This window comes from Hypanus sabinus, chromosome X1 (genome assembly GCF_030144855.1).
Source record: "Hypanus sabinus isolate sHypSab1 chromosome X1, sHypSab1.hap1, whole genome shotgun sequence".
Taxonomy (NCBI): domain Eukaryota; kingdom Metazoa; phylum Chordata; class Chondrichthyes; order Myliobatiformes; family Dasyatidae; genus Hypanus; species Hypanus sabinus.
The window spans coordinates 5,422,237-5,441,848 of record NC_082738.1 but is presented as its reverse complement, the minus strand read 5'-3'; the positions used below and the strand labels follow the sequence as shown (position 1 = coordinate 5,441,848).

General features: G+C 41.8%; 1 protein-coding gene across 1 annotated transcript in view; it reads left to right on the top strand.

Moving 5' to 3' along the window:
- fmnl1a (formin-like 1a) overlaps nucleotides 1-19,612 on the top strand; it is a 223,862-nt gene that overhangs the window by 84,093 nt on the left and 120,157 nt on the right. The window contains exon 2 of the mRNA XM_059955710.1: nucleotides 5,971-6,054. Coding sequence (XP_059811693.1) covers nucleotides 5,971-6,054 — 84 coding nt within the window. The remainder of the gene's footprint in view (nucleotides 1-5,970; nucleotides 6,055-19,612) is intronic.

Genomic DNA, 19,612 nt, shown 5'->3' with positions numbered 1-19,612 from the left:
CTCTCTCTCACCCCTCTCTCTCTGTTATCTGCCCCTTTCTCTCTCTTCCCCTCCCCCTCTCTCTTCCCCTCTCCCCCTCTCTCTTCCCCCTCCCCCTCTCTCTTCCCCCTCCCCCTCTCTCTTCCCCTCCCCCTCTCTCTTCCCCCTCCCCCTCTCTCTTCCCCCTCCCCCCTCTCTTCCCCCTCCCCCCCTCTCTTCCCCCTCCCCCCCTCTCTTCCCCCTCCCCCCCTCTCTTCCCCCTCCCCCCCTCTCTTCCCCCTCCCCCCTCTCTTCCCCCTCCCCCTCTCCCTCCCCTTTCTCTCTTACCCCTCTCTCTCCTATCCTATAGTTCCTATAGTATTACAGGAAAGATGCTAACAGGCATAGGAGATTGGCAGAAGGCAAGAGTGGGAATAAAGGAGGTGAAATTCTTCTATTAAGTTCTCTTCTACATTTTGTGTGTCTTAACAAATACAGTGTAAGTGGTATTGAGGTCAAAGGCCAGACTTGAGGGTCTAAATAGTGTACTCCCATTTCTTGTAACTTTGAGGTTGAACACAGTTTATTGACTTACTCACTATGAGGCTTTAAAGATCTCTGCTGTCTAATAGGCACTGAGGAGTCTTTGAGTTTAGATGTCCAAACTATCATTTGTCAGATTCCTATCAAATGTAATGTCTCCAATTCACCACATTGCAACCCTGCCAACTCTTGTCCTCTAGTTAATTCTGTACTGGTTTAGTCTCAGTTGTGTTGCAAGAAGTTAGGTATTGCCTTATTGACACCAATCTGAAGACCACAGCAATTTCTCTCTTCCCTTATAAAACTCGTTGGGAAGTTGAGTTGTATCTGTATAACACTTCGGTAAGGAAGGATGTCAAAGCTTTGGAGAGGTACCAAGGAAGGCCAGGGTTGGAATCCATTAGCTACAAGGAGAGGTTGTACAAACATGGAGTTTTTCTATGGAATATTGGAGGGTGAGAGATGACCTGATAAAATTCTGAGAAGCATAGGTTGGATAGATGGTCAGCATCTGTTTCCCAGCATGGAACAATCAAATACGAGAGGAGAGAGGATTAAGGTGAGGAGGAAAGTTAAAAGCTTTTTGTGAGACAAGTTTATTTTTACACAAGGTTGTAGAGAGAGGTGATAGAAGCAGATACAATGGCAATGTGTCAGAAACGTGAACAGTGAATAGAGAGATTTGGACTAAGGTGAAGGCAGCTGCATTAAGATTAGATTGTGGTCAACACAGACCTGGCAGACCGAATAGCCTGTTTGTGTGCTGTAATGTTGTGTTCATCCAAAGCAGAACCTATCACCAGAAACTTCACAGGTTTCTCTTGATGGAAAAGAGAAAGGATCACCTGGATGAAGCATTTTCCGAGGCTTGCGTCAAATCAACTCTGTACAGATCTCCAGCGCCCAATGCTATCAAGCACCAAACTTTGGTCTTCTAGCACCAATAGCTGCCATGTTCACCCGAGCTATTCGTCAGTGACCAGTAATCTCATGTTAGAAGCTTCTCCCTAAGAGTGGACACCAAAGCCAACTGAATTTACGGTGAATAAGGCCATTCCAACAATTCATAGATTTGAAGTCTAAGGAAGGGCTCCCAGTGCACAGGCTCCACCGGCTGATTTTGTTAACAAGACTGGCTAACACAGAAGAGATGATTATTTTTTAATGGAAGGACTGCTGTCTTGAGCTAGTTGAATGTTCTGTATTTGGATGCTCTGCATTTTCTGGGGCAGTACAGGTCCCACACTGACTCACAATGTTTCTTAATGAATGTTTAAATAATTCCAGCGTTAGTGAAAGTTTTAAATAGCAAAAGGAACACAAAAAGCAGTGTTGAAGAGAGCAGTCAGCTTTTGATTATATTTTTGAAACCATAACTGCTAGTGCTTAATTATGAAATCCTGTTGTTGGTTGGCAGCAGATTAGATGAGCCTGTTATGACTGTAGTTGTCTTTTTGAGGTGCAGAGAGCTCAGATATTTTTGTGCAGTGTCTACAGACATGTATTATTGATTCTGTAGCTGTCATTGCTGTTTTTATGTAGATGGGTTTGGGCTAAGCAGTTGGAGACTCAATTTTCAAACAATTCAGTTCTGCCCAGGGTTATTAATGTGGATCTCATTGTATTTTTGGCATTGTGATGTGTTTACAAATGTACAATGTTAGATGTGAGGTTTGTGTTTGTGCATTTTGCACATTGCTGCCACCAGCCCAATTATCGTGTTCTGTGTTAGAAATTACTCACTAATTCAGTTATAATAGTGGGAGTAGATACAAATCTTCAGCAATATGAAATTTAAACCTGATAAATTGATGAATGATAAACACAAGCAGGAAGCAAGTTGGTGGGATTTTGAGGATCAGATTGGAAAGTGGTCCCTTAGTCCTTGTTTCCCCTTTTGGCCAGAACTTCAGTAACATGGACTATATGAAAATAACTCACTTTTATTCCATTCATTCATTGATTTAACTTGATAACAAAGATTTTGCTTCTTGAATACTTTGGGGGTTTATCTTGTGAATTTTGGGCTGCTGATCGTGAAAATCACCGTGACATGTCCCTGTCACGCACCTTTTTTTGAAATCACCTCTATTTGTCATTTCATATCATAATTCAAGTCAGAATAACTGTGATGCCAAGATTAAGGAAGGCATTTTTGTTGGTCCACAAATCAAACAGCTCATTCAAAGAACTTCTAGTGGGACTGGAGAAAATCTCATGGAAGGTGTTCAAGGATGTTGTTGAAAATTTTCTTGGGAACTACAAACTACTGAGCTCCAAACTACATGCAGCTGGTTGACAACATGCTTCAAGCACACAAAACCATGAAGTACAAAATGTCACTGAAGATTCATTTTCTGCATTCCTATTTAGACTTCTTCCCTGCAAATCTTGGTGCTGTCAGTGACGAGCACGGTGAAAGGTTTCACCAGGACATTGCGGTCATGGAGAAACTGTATCAGGGAAACTGGGATCCATCAACACTGGCTGATTATTGTTGGACACTTAAGTGAGAAGCCTCAGACACTGAGCACAAGTGAAAATCATCAACAAAACATTTTTAGCTTAGTTGCACTATTGCTAAGTGTCAGTACTGTTATGCAATTAAATGCATTGTATTCAATGTAAGTTAGTTTCTTGTTTCTCCAAATTCCTATGGACAAGAAGTCTGAAACTATATTTGTGTTCTGCTTCAAGCGGTCCATCATAACAAAAAAAAATTCTGAGGAAGCAACATTTTTGAAAAAAATTGTTGTCTAGTGTTAGCATTGGAAAGATAATTTTACAGAAGAGGTCAAAGCAAGGACGATCTTGCTTGGGTTTCCACTAGAAGAATATGTGCACAACCCCTACATGTGGCAAAGTAGTGCAGCAGGTTAAAATTTCTGCTGAGTATTTCTGGTATCCATATTTGCTGCATAGATTTAACAGTCACTGACCTATTCCATTAGGGATGCTGCAAACCTTGCTACACTATGTAGGGCTGTGATAAGACACATCAGTGGTACTGTGTGCAGTTTTGGTCCTATAGAGAGAGAAGATCAAAGTAATGGGGTTATTGGTTTATTATTCTCACATGCACTGAGGAACACTGAAAAACTTAGTTTTGCATGCTATCATACAGATAATTTCATTAGATCAATACATCAAGGGAAAGCAATAACAGAATGCAGAATAAAGTGTTACAGTAACAGAGAAAATGCAGTCCAGGTAGATGAAAAAGTGCAAGCTCATGATGAGATAGATTGTGAGGCCAGGAGTGCATCTTATTGTACTAGGTGACTATTCTCTAGTCGTATAACAGTGTTGTCTTTGAGCTTGGTAGTGTACACTTTGAGGCTTTTATATTTTCTTCAAATGGGAGGGAGGGGAGAACGAGAATGTCCAGGGTGGGTGGAATCTTTGATTGTGTTGGCTGCTTTTCCTAGGCAACCAAAAGTGTAGACAGAATCCATGGAAGGGTGGCTGGTTTCTGTGATGTGCTCAGCTGTTCCCACAACTTTCTGCAGTTTCTTGCAGTCTTGGGCAAAGCAATTGCTATACCAAGCTATGAGGTATCCAGCCTGGATGCTCTCTATAATGCGTCTGCAGTCACTTGTAAAAGTATTCAGCAGCCAAACCTTTGTTCACATAAATGAGTATTACAACCAGGGACTTTGAGCAATTTAACTGAGAATTTTTATTTGAGAATTGCATGTTTCTTTTTTCACATCAGAACCCAAAAATCAGGGAAAACTCTAAAGCGTAAAAAAACTAAATATTCAAAAACTGAAATGTCAGCAGTTCAGAAGTATTCATCCCCCTTTGCAGAGTACTTCGTTGAACCACCTCTTACAGCTATTACAGCCAGTAGTCTTCTTGGATAAGTCTCTTTTAGCTTTGCACAACAAGATTTGCCTACTCCTCCTTCCAAAATTGCTCAAGCTATGCCAGGTTATTTAGAGAGTGGCAGTGGACAGCAATCTTGAGGTCTTACCAGAGATATTCGATCGGGTTAAGATCAAGACTCTGACTGAGCCACTAAAGATGTCAGTTTTCTTTATTTGGAGCCAATCCATGGTTCCAATGGCAGTGTGCTTTGGGTCATGGTCCTACTGAAAGATGAACTTCCTCTGCAGTTTAAGCTTTCTGGCAGAGGCTAGAATCTCTCTGTATTTAGCAGCATTCATCATCCAATCAATCCTGACCAGATATCCAGTCCCTGCTGCTGAAATGTTTCCCCATAGCATGATGGCTCCTCCACTATAGTTTACAGCAGGGATGGTGTTACCTGGCTGATGCACAGTATTAGATTTATGCCACATGTACTGCTTAGTATTGAGGCCAAAAAGTTTCACTTTAGTCTCATTTGAATACCAAACCTTCTTCAACATCTTTACGGTTTCTTTTAAGTGATGTTTTGCAAATTCTTTATGGGCAAGGATATGCCAGCGCTTCTTCCTTGCCACTCTTCCATTAATACACTTTTTGTGCAAGGCCTTGGAGATTGTGGAGCCACAAACTTCATCTCAAGTTGCAATCACTGGCTTCTGCAGCTCACCCAGAGTGACTGTTGGTGTCACAGTAGCTTCTCTCACAAGTGCTATTCTTCTCTGGCAACTATGTTTAGAGGAATGGCTTGACCTTGGTAGTGTGGTTGTGGTTTCATATCTTCCACTTTTTCATAATGGGCTGTACTGAGCTCCAAAGTATGTTTAGTGCTTGTGTTCCTGAAAGTTTAGACAAATAAGGGGTATTCTCATTGGAATGTACAATATTCCCACAGGGATCAGCAGGCTGGATTTGTGGATACGGTCATGGTTTGGAATGAGATCACAGTCTTGGGAGTAAGATATTTAAAATGGAGATTAGGGGATTTGTCTTCAATCTGTGAAATTCAGAAGGCTGTGGAGCATAGATCATCAAATGTATTGAGGAAGTTGGATAGATTTCTAGACACAAAAGGCATCACTGGTTATTCAGAGATCATACTGAATGGCAGAATAGACTGAATCAGAATCAGGTTTAATATCAGCGACACACGTGAGATTTGTTGCCTTTGCGGCAGCAGTGCAATAAAATACATGATATTACAGAGAAAAAATGTGAATTATAGTAAGTACATATTAAATAGTTAAATTAAAAAAGTAGTGCAAAAACAAAAATGTAATGAGGTAGTGTCCAGTCTGAAATCGGATGGCAGAGGGGAAGATGCAGTTCCTGAAACGTTGAGTGTTTGTCTTCAGGCTCCTGTATCTATGGTAACAATGAGAAGAGAGCATGTCCTAATTGATGGGGTTCATCCTGGATACTGGGGAGGCTAGTGCCCATGATGGAGCTGACTAAGTTTACAACTTGCTGCAGCTTATTTTAACCCTGTGCCATAGCGACACAGCACACCCCCATACCAGATAGTGACTCATGCTCCTATTCTCCATGAGTGACAAAATGATGGTTGTAACTTTCCTCTTGTCTATTTTTTCTCTGCAGAATTGCATGAACCTACCTCCAGACAAGGTGAAACTGCTGAATCAATATGACAATGAGAAGAAGTGGGAACTTATCTGTGATCAGGTAAATTGGGCTTGTTCAGCCTTACAATTTCATTTGTCATGTTCCAATTTCTGACTACCTCAACCCGGTGCTAATGAAATCACGTCCCTGCAACTTCAGCACTTTTCAGTGGGACAGACAGTTGAAGAATGAAATCATTTGTTGAGGTTGTCACTTTATCACTGTAGACTTGATTTAGATGGATTCTTTTAGTTGCATCTTTCCATGAGCCTCTAGTTCTTTGAAAGGTCGTTTAAATTTCACATCAGCAATTTTTCTTGTGAATTTTTAAACTTGTCAAAGTGCCATTAATCAATTATTCATTAAATCAGTCTAAATATGCAAATAATTGTCTTCACTGATGGCTCAAAAGGCTTTGACAACCATAAAGGTTTTATAGTGTGAAGGTGGTCATTAACTCCGTTTACCAATGACCTGAGGTAGAGTAATTAACAACTCATTTCACCACTGTTGTTTTTGAAATCTTCCCTGGCTTCAAATCCCTGCATCAGACATCCCAGTCTTTGCCTGTGGCATGCAGACAGTATTTATTTGTAGTTTACATCTGATCTTTGCTTATTTCCTGGTAGTGTACAGCCATTCTTGTAGCCTACACGTACTTTGCGCTGTAGAATATACCTGACCTTTATTTGTCGCACAGATCTACTCTTCGCTTATAGTGTACACCCTGTCCAGTTTCAGATAGTTCTCTTTTCACTTTCTAAAAGGCTGTGAACAAGGTGAAGAATTATTTTGATGAATGAAGGTACCAAAGTATATGGCGTAATGAAAGGAGAAAAAAATAATGTACAAATCAATTAAAGTTACCACCATGCAGCTGCTTGATGGCCCAGGGACCCAGGTTTCACCCTGTCCTTGAGTGTGTTTCTTTGGAGTTTGCATGTTCTCCCTGTGACCACTTGTGTTTACTCCCATATCCCAGATGTTCTGGAAAGCAAATTGGCCACCGCAGATTATAAGACCATAAGACATAGGAGTAGAATTAGGCCATTTGGCCCATCAAGTTTGCTCCACTATTCAATCATTGCTGATCCTTTTTTTTCTCCTCCTCAACCCCATTTTCTGGCCTTCTCCCCAGAACCTTTGATGCCACGTCCAATCAAGAGCCTAGCAATCTCTGCCTTAAATACACCCAGTGATCTGGCCTCCACAGATCCATATGGCAACAAATTCCAGAAATTCATCACCCTCTGGCTAAAGAAATTTCTCTGCATCTCTGTTTTGAATGGATCTGTCTTGAGGCTGTGTCCTCTTGCCCTAGACTCTCCTACCTTTGGAAACATCCTTTCCACATCTACTCTGTCTAGGCCTTTCAACATTTGAAAGGTTTCAATGAGATCCCCCCCCACCCTTCTGTCTAAATTCCAGCGAGTACAGATGCTGAGCCATCAAACATACACCGTATGATAAACTTTTCATTCCCGGAATCATCCTTGTGAACCTCCTCTGGACTATCTCCAATGAAAGCATGTCTCTGCTAAGATGAGGAGCCCAAAATTGTACATAATAATCAAGGTGAGGCCTCACCAGTGCCTTATAAAGCCTCAGCATCACATCCTTGCTCTTGTACTCTAGTCCTCTGGAAATGAATGCTAACATTGCATTTGCCTTCCTCGCCACTGACTCGACCTGCAAGTTAACCTTTAGGGTGTTCTGCACAAGGACTCCCAAGTCCCTTTGCATCTCAGACTTATGAATTTTTTCCCCATTTAGAAAATAGTCTGCACATTTACTTCTACTACCAAAGTGCATGACCACACATTTTCCAACATATTTCATTTGCCACTTTCTTGCCCATTCTCCTAATCTGTCTAAGTCCTTCTGCAGCCTTCCTGTTTCCTCAACACTACCTGCCCCTCCACCAATCTTCATATTACCTGCAAACTTGGCAATAAAACCATCTATTCCATCATCTAAATCATTTATATACAGCATAAAAAGAAGTGGTCCCAACACCAACCCCTGCAGGATACCACTAGTCACTGGCAGCCAACCGGACAAGGATCGTTTTATTCCCACTCACTGCCTCCTACCAATCAGCCAATGCTCTAACCATGTTAGTAACTTTTCTGTTATACAGTGGGCTCTTAACTTGATAAGCAGCCTCATGTGTGGCACCTTGTCAAAGGCCTTCTGAAAGTCCAAATATACAACATCCACTGCATTCCCTTTATCCTACTTGTAATCTCAAAGAATTCCAAAAGATTCATCAGACAAGATTTTCCCTGAAGGAAACCATGCTGACTTTGTCCTATCTTGACCTGTGTCACCAAGTACTCCATAACATCATCCTTAACAACTGACTCCAACATCTTCCCAACCACTGAGCTCAGGCTAACTGGTCTATAATTTCCTTTCTGCTGCCTTGCTCCTTTCTTAAAGAGTGGAGTGACATTTGCAATTTTCCATTCCTCTGGCACCATGCCAGAGTCCAATGAAGGTCATTACTAATGCCTTCACAATCTCTGAAGCTACCTCTTTGGGAACCCTAGGGTGAAATTCCTCTGGTCCGGGTGACTTATCTACTTTTAGGTCTTTCAGCTTTTTGAGCACCTTCTCCCTTGTAATAGTAACTGCACCCACTTCTCTTCCATCACACACTACAACATCTGGCACACTGCTAGTGTCTTCCACAGTGAAGACTGATGCACAATACTCACTTAGTTCATCTACCATCTCCTTGTCACCAGTTATTATTTCTCCTGTCTCATTTTCTTTTGGTCCTATATCCACTTTCATTTCTCTTTTATTTTTTACACACTTAAAAAAACTTTTACTATCCACTTTGATATTATTTGCTCGCTTGCTTTCATATTTCATCTTTTCCCTTCTAATGATTCTTTTAGTTGCTCAATGTAGGTTTTTTAAAAACTTCCCAATCCTCTATCTTCCCACTCTTTGCTTTGTTGTATGCCCTCTTTTTTGTTTTTACATTAACTTTGACTTCCTTTGTCAGCCACAGTTGTACTTTTTTGCCATTTGAGTATTTATTTGTTTTTCGAATACATCTATCCTGCACCTTCCTCATTTTTCCCAGAAACGCACACCATTGCTGCTCTGCTGCCATCCCTGCCAGCATCTTCTTCCAATTTACTTTGGCCAGCTCCTCTCTCACACCACTGTAATTTCCTTTACTCCACTGAAATACTGCTACGTCAGACTTTACTTTCTCCCTATCAAATTTCAAGTTGAACTCAATCATATTGTGATCACTGACTCCTAAATGTTCTTTTACCTTAAGCTCCCTAATCGCCTCATGATGATGGCTCAGTCTGTCTAAATAAACAATGGATGTGCCTGGTTTAGGACTGGGCGCAGACCTGGGCGATGAATATGGAGATCCTGGGCTGCCCAGACATCAGGATCCCCCTCTCGGCCTCGCAGATGTGGTCCAAAGGAATGTAAAGCAGCACATTTGGCATCAGCTTGGCTACAGGACCTTCCGGGAGGTGACGTGATACGTCATCCAACTGCCTTAGGGGCTCCACTCCAGATTTGTGTAGGGTTTACTCCTTCGCCTTCTCTTCTCCCAAAGGTACCCACAAGGCAGTGGGATCTGTAACCCTAGATACGGGCCCATACCGGGTACTGTCAACTGGAGCCAGCTGAGCCCAGGACTCTTGTGAGGCAGGGTCATCACGCTCTGTAGTAGTGACATATGGAACCACTACCCACTCAGGTTCATTGTACAACACCTAATCCAGTATAGCTGATCCTCTAGTGAGCTCAACGACAAACTGGTCTAAAAAGCCATTGCATAGGCATTCAACAGACTCACTCTCTTGAAATCCATTACCAATCTGATTTTACCAATCAACCTGCATGTTGAAATCTCCCGTGACTATCATACAATTTCCCTTTTTACGTGCCTTTTTTATTTCCTGTTGTAATCTGTGGCCCACATCCCAGTTGCTATTGGGAGGCCTGTATGTAACTGCCATCAGAATCCTCTTACCCTTGCAGTTTCTTAACTCAACCCACAAGGATTCAACATCTTCTGATCCTATGTCACATCTTTCTACTGATTTGATGCCATTCGTTACCAGCAGAGCCACGCCACCCCCTCTGCCTGCCCTCCTATCCCTCTGATACAACGTGTAACCTTGGACAGTCCGCTCCCAACTTCAACCATCCTTCGGCCACAATTCAGTGATGACCACACCATCATACCTGGCAATCTGTAACAGCGTAACAAGATCATCCACCTTATTTCTTATACTCCACACATTGAGTACCGTATTTGCTACCCTTTTTCATTTTGCATCCCTAAAGTACTGATACTCACCCTGTTGGCTGCAACTATGTCTCATCACCTGCCTGCCCTTCCTGACAGTCTGACTGTATGCTACCTTAATTTTTTTACCATCCGTCTGATGCTGATCCCCTCTCTCCAGTTTCCCCCCCCCCCAGCCAAATTAGTTTAGACCCTCCCCATCAGCTCAAACAAACCTGCCCGTGAGAATGTTGGTCCCTCTCCGGTTCAGGCGTAAGCTTGGTGCATCCTTAGTGTAGGCGAGTGGCTAGAGAATTGAGGGAGCAGTTACTAGGTATGTGAGTGAGAAGAGGTTACAGGGAGAAAAACGGGGGAATGGAACATTCTGAAACCCAGCAAACTTGAATGGCCTCCCTTGTTGAAAGGAAAGGAAATGTGGGAAGATATGAACTATGTGAATGGTTCAGCACTCTTCCTACGTATTCGTCCAATTTCCCAATGAGGACAAACTCACATTCCTAGTATGCCATCTCATATTCCCTTGAATTACCAATTACTCCCTCTCATCTCACATTCCATTGGCCTACTAAATCTCTCAAAAATATTTCGAGTTTCCTATTCACACAATCATTCTTCTTACTTTGCGAACAAATTTCAATGTTGTGCTCCTTGCACAAGTGTACCAACTTCACCCCCCCGTGTTCCAATTGAGCTGTTACCATTTCCCCCTTTTGTTTATGCTGTAATAATTCTTTACCAGATAGATAAATCCCTGTAACAAGTTTAATGTGTAGAATTAAATTGCACCCTTTCTGAAAGCCCATATTTCCTACATTTGCTATACTTGGCAATTCTTTATACTTGTCTAAGTTTGTCAAACATTACTTACTCAGAGTAAGGCCACATTGCCTGTCCGTGACTACCTTGGGGATAAATGTTAAGTTGAATCATTGCGCCCCCTTTACTCCACATGATCCATGCCAATCTGGAGGCTAACCTGCACTAATGCAGCTTGTCTTCATTAAGGCCCTTATCCCTCTGCACCTTTCATATCCAAATACCTGTCAAAATGTCTTTTAAATATTGTAATTGTATCTGATTCTGTTTCTTCTTCTGGCAGTTTATTCCAGATATTCCCCACCATTTATAAACCTCAAACACAAATCTATAAATTTCTCTCCCCTCACCTTAGAACATAAAACATAGAACTGGAAATGATAGCTCAGGCCCTTCAGACACTTTTTAATCTACTCTAAAGCTCAATCCAGTGCTTCGCTCCCACATAACACCTCTAATGGTGCAGCAGTCGCACATGGTGAGCCATGCCCTGCCAGCCTGGAATCTCTGAGCTCACAATCTTTGAAAGATTCTAATCTAAAAATGTTCTCAGGCTTCTGGGATGTTCCCAAAGTAATTCAGAGGTTATGAATTTCAAGTCAATTTGACTTTATTGTCATGTTCACAAGTATAGTGAGATGCAGGTGCAATGAAAAACTTGCTTGCAGCAGCATCACAGGCACATATGTTAAGCAAACACACAGGATAAATTATACATAAAGTATGTAAGACAGTGAAGAGAAAAAAACCTTGCTCCAATGTCATCTTTTGCATTAAAAAGAACACAATCAAAGGCAAGTTCATAATATTGTTCCTCTACTTAGGTGGGATTAAAGTTATGCAGGTCAGTTCAAGAACTTGATGGTTATAGGAAAGAACCTGTTCCTGAACCTGTTGGTGTAAGACTTCAAACTTCTGTACCTCCTGTCTGATGGTAGCAGTGAGAAGCATGTCAGTGACCATGATCATGAAGGCCCTTGATGATGGATGTCACTTGAGGCAATACCTTCTGTAGAAGCTTTCAGTGGTCTGGTAGACTATGCCTACGACGACCGGGGTGTGTGCACTGCCCTCTGCAGTCTCTTGCATTCCTGTGCATTGGAATCTCCACACCAGGCCATAGCACTTACCTTTAGCAGCGCATTTGTCGAAGTTACAAATTACAATGCAGACAAGTCTGACTGAGGGGAATAAAAAGTCTACACCGGACAGAAGACTCTCCACAGAATTCTGCAGAAAAGCTCTGTCATTTGCTTTTTTCTAGTTCAGTGCCTTTATTTTTACCATCCCTTTCCTATTTTTATGCTCAACCCTTTCTTTATTGTGAAAGCAGTTTTTTTTTCTGTTTGATATATTATTGGTAAGTCCTTAATACCCTGGATCTAAATCAAGAAGCACTTTTTTTCCATTTTATTTCCCCAATATTCCCATCAACTCCTCACCAATATACCAGGGGAAATTTGCAGAGGTCAGCTAACAGACACATGTTTTGAATGGTACAATATGCACAATACATAATGTAGCAGATCCCTATGTATATTATTTTAAGGTTTTCAAAGGTTTCAAAGGTACAATTTAATGTCAGAGAAATGTATTCAATATACATCCTGAAATGCTTTTTCTACACAAACATCCACAAAAACAGAGGAGTGCCCCAAAGAATGAATGACAGTTAAATGTTAGAAACCCAAAGCCACCCCCTAGCTCCCCTCCCTCCCACACATAAGTGGCAGCAAGCAACAATTCCCCCTACCCCCACGGGCAAAAAAAAGCATCGGCACTCACCACCATGCACTCAAGTGTGAGCAAGGCAACAGTAAAGACACAGACTGCGGTACCCCAAAGACGACTCATACACCCGGCATTCGACATGCCACAGGCTCTCTCTCTCCCTAATAAGGGAGAAAGAGGTGTCTTGGTTTTCACAACGAGTGGGGAGACATAGCAAACAACTCGCTGGTTTATGATGTTAAAAGTCCATTATGTCGTTTATTTTTTCGAGCTCTGTGCCTAAAGATCTGGGCTCACAGCTGTAGATATTCCGACTCCCCTGACGACACATGGGTCTCCTGCCGTGACACCGACCCTCGATCCGCCCGTCTCCAGAGCCTGAGATCCCAGGCTTCCAAATCAGAGCCGGATTCTTAGGCCGAGCCCTTGACATGCTGAACAACAACAGCCGGTTATAAAATACCGAGAGTGGGTCCCATTCCCGCAAAGAACCATAGTCAGCATGTAACTCCAGGGCAAGGTCTTCAAAAGAACCCTGAAAGTGAAAAATAAAGATTTTAAAGATGGAAATAGATCTGTTTCTGAAGATGCAAGCAAAGGAGTTGCCGTTTACCGCCATCATCACACTGCTGTGCCCCCATTTAGATATACAGGTCATCTATATCCTTAATAACATGTACCTATCCAAACTTCTCTTAAATGTTGCAATCAAGCTCGCATGCACTGTTTGTGCTGGCCGCTCACTCCACACTCTCATGACCCTCTGAGTGAGGTTTCCTCTCATGTTCCCCTGAAGCTTTTTACCTTTCACCCTTAACCCATGACCTCTAGTTGTAGTCCCACCCAACCTCGGGGGAAAAGCCTGCCATATCTATACTGTACCTCTTTTAATTTTGTATACCTTTATCAAATCTCCCCTCAATATTCTATGTTCCAAGGAAAAAAGTCCTTAAGTTATAATGGGGATTATAGGATCTGAGGCCTATCTGAGCCTGCATCACCCTTGTTAGAGTTCCTATGTTAGGTTTACCATGTAATTATTTTGTCACGTGTTGCCTAGCAATATCAGTAGATAAGAATACAGGTCTGGTGTTCCATATCTCTATCCAGACTTTTCTTCAATATTACACTTGAACTGGCATCTACCATCCCCTGGAAAATTCATTCTGCATTTACATCAGCTTCTGAGTGAAGTAGTTCCTTTGATTCTCCTTCAATATTTCACCTTTCATTCTTAACCTCTGATCTTTAGTTTTATTCTCACCCATTTGGAAGGGGGAAAAGCCTGCAAGCTGTCACCCTATCTAAACCCTTATAATTTTATGAATAGTCAGGAGAGGTGGAAAGGGTAGAAAATGGAAAGGGAAATTTCCAGAAACATCCACCTGACATGATGGAAAACTAGCCAGATATGTCCTGCTCTCTAAAAACACAGAACAAATCCATTCTGTCTAATTACCATCTGATCTGTCTGCTTTCTTTCACCCTCTCCAGTGGCTGCAGTGTGCATATTAGCTTAAAGTCACTGATCACTCTGAATGCATCCCCAAAACCTCTTGCACCAAAAAGGACAAGGACGAATGAGCAAGTGCAGCAGGCAGTGAAGAAGGCTAATGGAATGTTGGCCTTTATTACAAAGGGAATTGAGTACAAGAGCAAGGAAATACTTTTGCATTTGTACAGGGCCCTGGTGAGACCACACCTGGAGTATTGTGTACAGTTTTGGTCTCCATGGTTAAGGAAGGACATCCTGACTGTAGAGGAAGTGCAGCATAGATTCACGAGGTTAATTCCTGGGATGTCCGGACTGTCTTACGCAGAGAGGTTTGAGAGACTGGGCTTGTACACGCTGGAATTAAGGAGATTGAGAGGGGATCTGATTGCAACATATAAGATTATTAAGGGATTGGACAAGATAGAGGCAGGAAATATGTTCCAGATGCTGGGAGAGTCCAGTACCAGAGGGCATGGTTTGAGAATAAGGGGTAGGTCATTTAGGATACAGTTAAGGAAAAACTTCTTCTCCCATAGAGTTGTGGGGGTCTGGAATGCACTGCCTCGGAAGGTAGTGGAGGCCAATTCTCTGGATGCTTTCAAGAAGGAGCTAGATAGGTATCTTATGGATAGGGGAATCAAGGGATATGGGGACAAGCCAGGGACTGGGTATTGATAGTAGATGATCAGCCATGATCTCAGAATGGTGGCGCAGGCTCGAAGGGCCGGATGGTCTACTTCTGCACCTATTGTCTATTGATAAGCATGCACCACCACCTGCAGGTTCTCTTCCAAGTTACATGACACCCTTACTTGGAAATCTATTACCAGTCCTCATTATTATCGTCAGTTCTAAATCCTAGAACTCTTTGCCGAACAACAAAGTGAGGGCAGCTGCAATACAAGAGCTTTAAGTAGGAGGCTCAACATCACTTTCTTGAGGACAGTGAGGGATAGGTGATGAATGCTGGCCTTGTATGCAGCACACTGAAGTCAAACTAATGAATGTATTTAAGGAAGTTATCCCCCAGAGGGCTGCCAGACCATAATAGGACGACAAGACATGGGAGCAGGATTAGGCCATTTGGCCCATCGAGTCTGCTCTGCCATTCCATCATGGCTGATTAATAATCCCTCTCAGCCCCGTTCTCATGCCTTCTTTCCATAACCTTTGATACTATGACTAACCAAGAACCTATCAAACTCCACTTTAAATATGCCCAATAATTTGGCTTCCACAGCTATCTGTGGCAATTAATTCCACAGATTCACCAACCTCTGGCTGCAGAAATTCCTTCTCATCTCTGTTCAAAAATGGATGTCCCTCTATTCTGAGGCTGTGCTCTCTGGTCTTAGTCTTCCTCACTATAGGCAGCATCCTCTCCACATCCACCCTATCCAGACCTTTCAAGATTTAATAGGTTTCTATCCTATCTCCCCCCCCCCCACCATTCTTCTGAACTCCAGTGAGTGCAGGCCCAGAGTCATCAAATGCTCCTCATCTGGTAACCCATTCATTCCTGGAATCATTCTTGTGAACCTCCTCTGGATGCTCTCTAATTACAGCACATCTTGCTGGCAACACACACAAAATGATGGAGGAACTCAGGCTAGGCAGCATTGTGTGTGCGTTGCTCAGATTTCCAGCATTTCCAGATTGTGACATCTTGCTGGCGGGTTGATAGGAGGCAAAGGGTATAAAATGGAATATGGAAAGACATCTAAAAAGTGTAACAGGGAACTGTGACTGAAAACAATTCTGCAAATTCAAAATATAGAGGTGTTGTGTTGGCGCAGTTTGTTCACAGTGAAGTTCAGATAACTTCATCGCATTGACCCACATGGGAAACTGCTGGAAAGATTAGAAGGGCTTTCTTGGTGCTGCTGATGTTTAAACCCATGCAGATGACAGCAATAGGCAGTGGGGATGGTGTGAGATGACTATATTTGTGTGATGGGCTTCTCTACACTGGAGATGGAAAAGCCATTTTTCCTCTGAGCGTATGTCCCTCTCATTTTTTAATGACTTATTTTTCGGTATAGCTTTTTTCCTTGTTTCAAATGAATGAGTTCTCTTGCAAGTTTGTCATCTGTTGAATTTCATTTCACTCACTGGTGAAGTAAATATATTTTCCTAATACTGTTCTGAAAATCAAACCAATCTGCTGCAGTTCTGAGCTTAACTAATATTTGTGAATGCTAATGTCTATTTGCATGTTCATACCCAGCTGGAGTAAACAAAATTTATTTAAAGATTAGCTCAGTCAACAAGAGTTAGGATATGTGTGGTTCTGTACATAGTGAGTTGCTAGTTATAATTGGAGGCTCGAGAGAGAAGGACCATACTTAATCTCCACCAAATGCTTGGACTTCTGAAGCAGGAAGGCCATGGTCTGGCAGCACCTTCACTTGTGAGTTTTGATGTTAGTTTTCCAACTAATGTTCAAATTTGGGGCTGGGGTAGGCCATTCAGCCCCTCAAGCCTGACCTGTCATTGAACAAGTTGACAGCTGATTTGACTGTTACCTCATCTCCTCATTTCCAACCTACCTCCTGGAACCTTTCAGCCATCTATCTGTCATAAATCTATTGCCTCTGCTGGAAACATTAGACTCTGCTTGCCCCGCGCTTTGAGGAAGAAGTCGGAAGAATAGTGACTCACTGAGACAGTGGACTTTGCCTCATCTCTGTTCTAATTAAATGGTAACTGAAGGGGAGTTCAAATTCTTTCAGATCTAGCTCTCTGATAACCTGCCCTGTGTGGTCGCTCGTGGAGCATGAGATCAGGTAAACGCTGAAGGTGCTGCTGATGCTGGCTTTTGATCCTAAGACCTTGTAAAAGAGCTGAGAAAATGGAAGACAGTGTTTGTAATATTTCCCTCTTCTGGCATGAATTCTTGATTTCCCAATGATTTCCCATTGTGCACTATTTGTTTACGTTCACTGTAAATTGTATGCAATGCTGTGCATTCTCTGCAATCTATTTTGTTTTTATAATCGTAATGCACTTAGTTGTGGCATCATCTACCTGAAAGGGATGCAAACAAAAGTTTTTCACTGTATTTTGGTATACGTGGGCGACATGGTGGCATAGTGGCTAGCACAACTCTTTACAGTGCCAGTGACCCAGGTACAGTGCCAATTCCCTCCTCTACCTGTAAGGAGTTTGTACATTCTCCCCATGACCGCGTAGGTTTCCTCCCACAGTCCAAAGACGTCTGGGTTAGTAGGTTAATTGGTCATTGTAAATTGTCCCGTGATTAGGCTTGGGTTAAATCGGTGGGTTGTAGGGCAGTGTGGCTCATTGGGCCAGAATACATGCACTATCTCTAAAAAAAATTAATAAATAAATTAAATCATTAGGTGACAATAATATGGCTGCCATTATAATGTTAATCCAGTGTTACTGCACAGGAACGATTTCCACCTGTCCAGTTATTTGTCTCACCAGTTAAGGCAGGATTCACTGCTTCATTGTGAGTTGAAAATATCAACGTGGGTGTGTAATAATGTGTAGGTTTGAATATGTAGCTGCATTAGGTAGTGGAAACAGATTCAATTGTAACTTATGATTAGATATTAAGAAAGGAAAGCATTATTCAGCTTTAAGGACAGAGCAGAAGTTTTAAAATGATTGAATAGGTCTTACAAAGAGAGGGCAGGGATGTGTGGGTGAATAATCTCCTATGATGTCTGAATGTGTGCTTTTAGAAAATTGCAGATATTTGAAAGCAAAGGATTGGTTTGAGTAAACTGGACTTGCCCTGGTTGTTTTTTGTGTAAAACTTTAATTAGGTCACAGCTGCAGCTTTGGTTACCACATTAATAAGGATGTGATTGTACCTGAGAGAGTGCAGAGGACATTCATAAGACCATAAGCAGAATTAGACCATTTGGCTCATCGAGTCTGCTCTGCCATTTCATCATGTCTGATCAATTTCCCTCTCAGCCCCAATCTCCTGCCTTCTCCCTGTATCCCTTCATGCTCTGACCAATCAAGAATCTATCAACCTCTGCCTTCAATATATCCAAAGACCTGGTCTTCACAGCCACCTGCTGCAACAAATTCCACAGATTCACCTTCCTCTGACTAACAAAATTCCTCTTCATCTCTGTTCTAAAAGGATGCCCTTCTTTTCTGAGGCTGTGTCCCCTGGTCTTAGACTCCCCTATAATCCTCTCACATCCACTCTTTCAAGGCTTTTCAACATTTGATAGGTTGCACCAGGCTTTTGGAACATTTTTTAAAAAGTCTGCAGATGCTGGAAATATAAATCAAAATATAAAATGCTAGAAATACTCTGGAGGCCAGGCTTCATCTGCGGGGGGGGGGGGGGGGGAGGAGACCAAAGTTCAGTTTCCTCTTTTATTTATTATTATTATTATTATTATTTTCACTTTTGTATTTGAACAGTTTGTTGTGTTTTGCATATTGGTTGCTTGTCACCTGTTGAGTGCCGTCTTTCATTGATTCTATAACAATTGTTAGATTTACTGAGTGCTAGCACAAGAAAATGAACCTCCGGGTTATATATAGTGAATATATGTACTTTGATAATAAATTTATTTTGAACTTTGAAGAAGTTTTGATTACAGTTGATAGAATTCTAACTGCATTTTGAGGGTGACCACCCACAGGACTAAAACTATTAACTTTATCTTAAGGACAATTGCAATGGCCTCAATGTGGAGTGATCTTAAGTTGACTGGGAAAATAAGCTAAGAGTTAGGTCAGTAGATGAACTGTGGCAAATACTGAAACAACTGGTTCATCACAAACAGGATTTTTTTCCAGTTGGAAAGAGGGTTTCCATGAGATTAGAGGCATGATCTGTGAGGGGTCATGGATGATATTAAATTGAAAAGTGGGGAATGTATGGTGGCAAGGGTTGGCAGTAGACCAGAGAAAAGGGTATATTTTAGAATCTAGCAGTGAAAGACTAAAAACCTTATGAAGCGAATGTTGATTTTGAAAGAGAGCATGTATGTAATAAAAATAAAGCAAAGAATAGGACCTTCTCTGTGGATATGTCAATAGAAGGTAGACATACAGGTGTGGGACCTTGGAAAACAAGGTTCATAAATTAATATCAGGAAACAAAGAAATGGCTGATACATATGTTAAATTATTTTTTCTGTACCGGTCTTCACCATGGCGTACACTACAAATATCCCTAAGATAACAGATGGGCTAATTTCACAATACCAGGAGGAAATCATAAGAATTTCAGTAATAAGAGTATTAGATAAACTCATAACACTAAAGGTGGGCAAGTCGCTGAG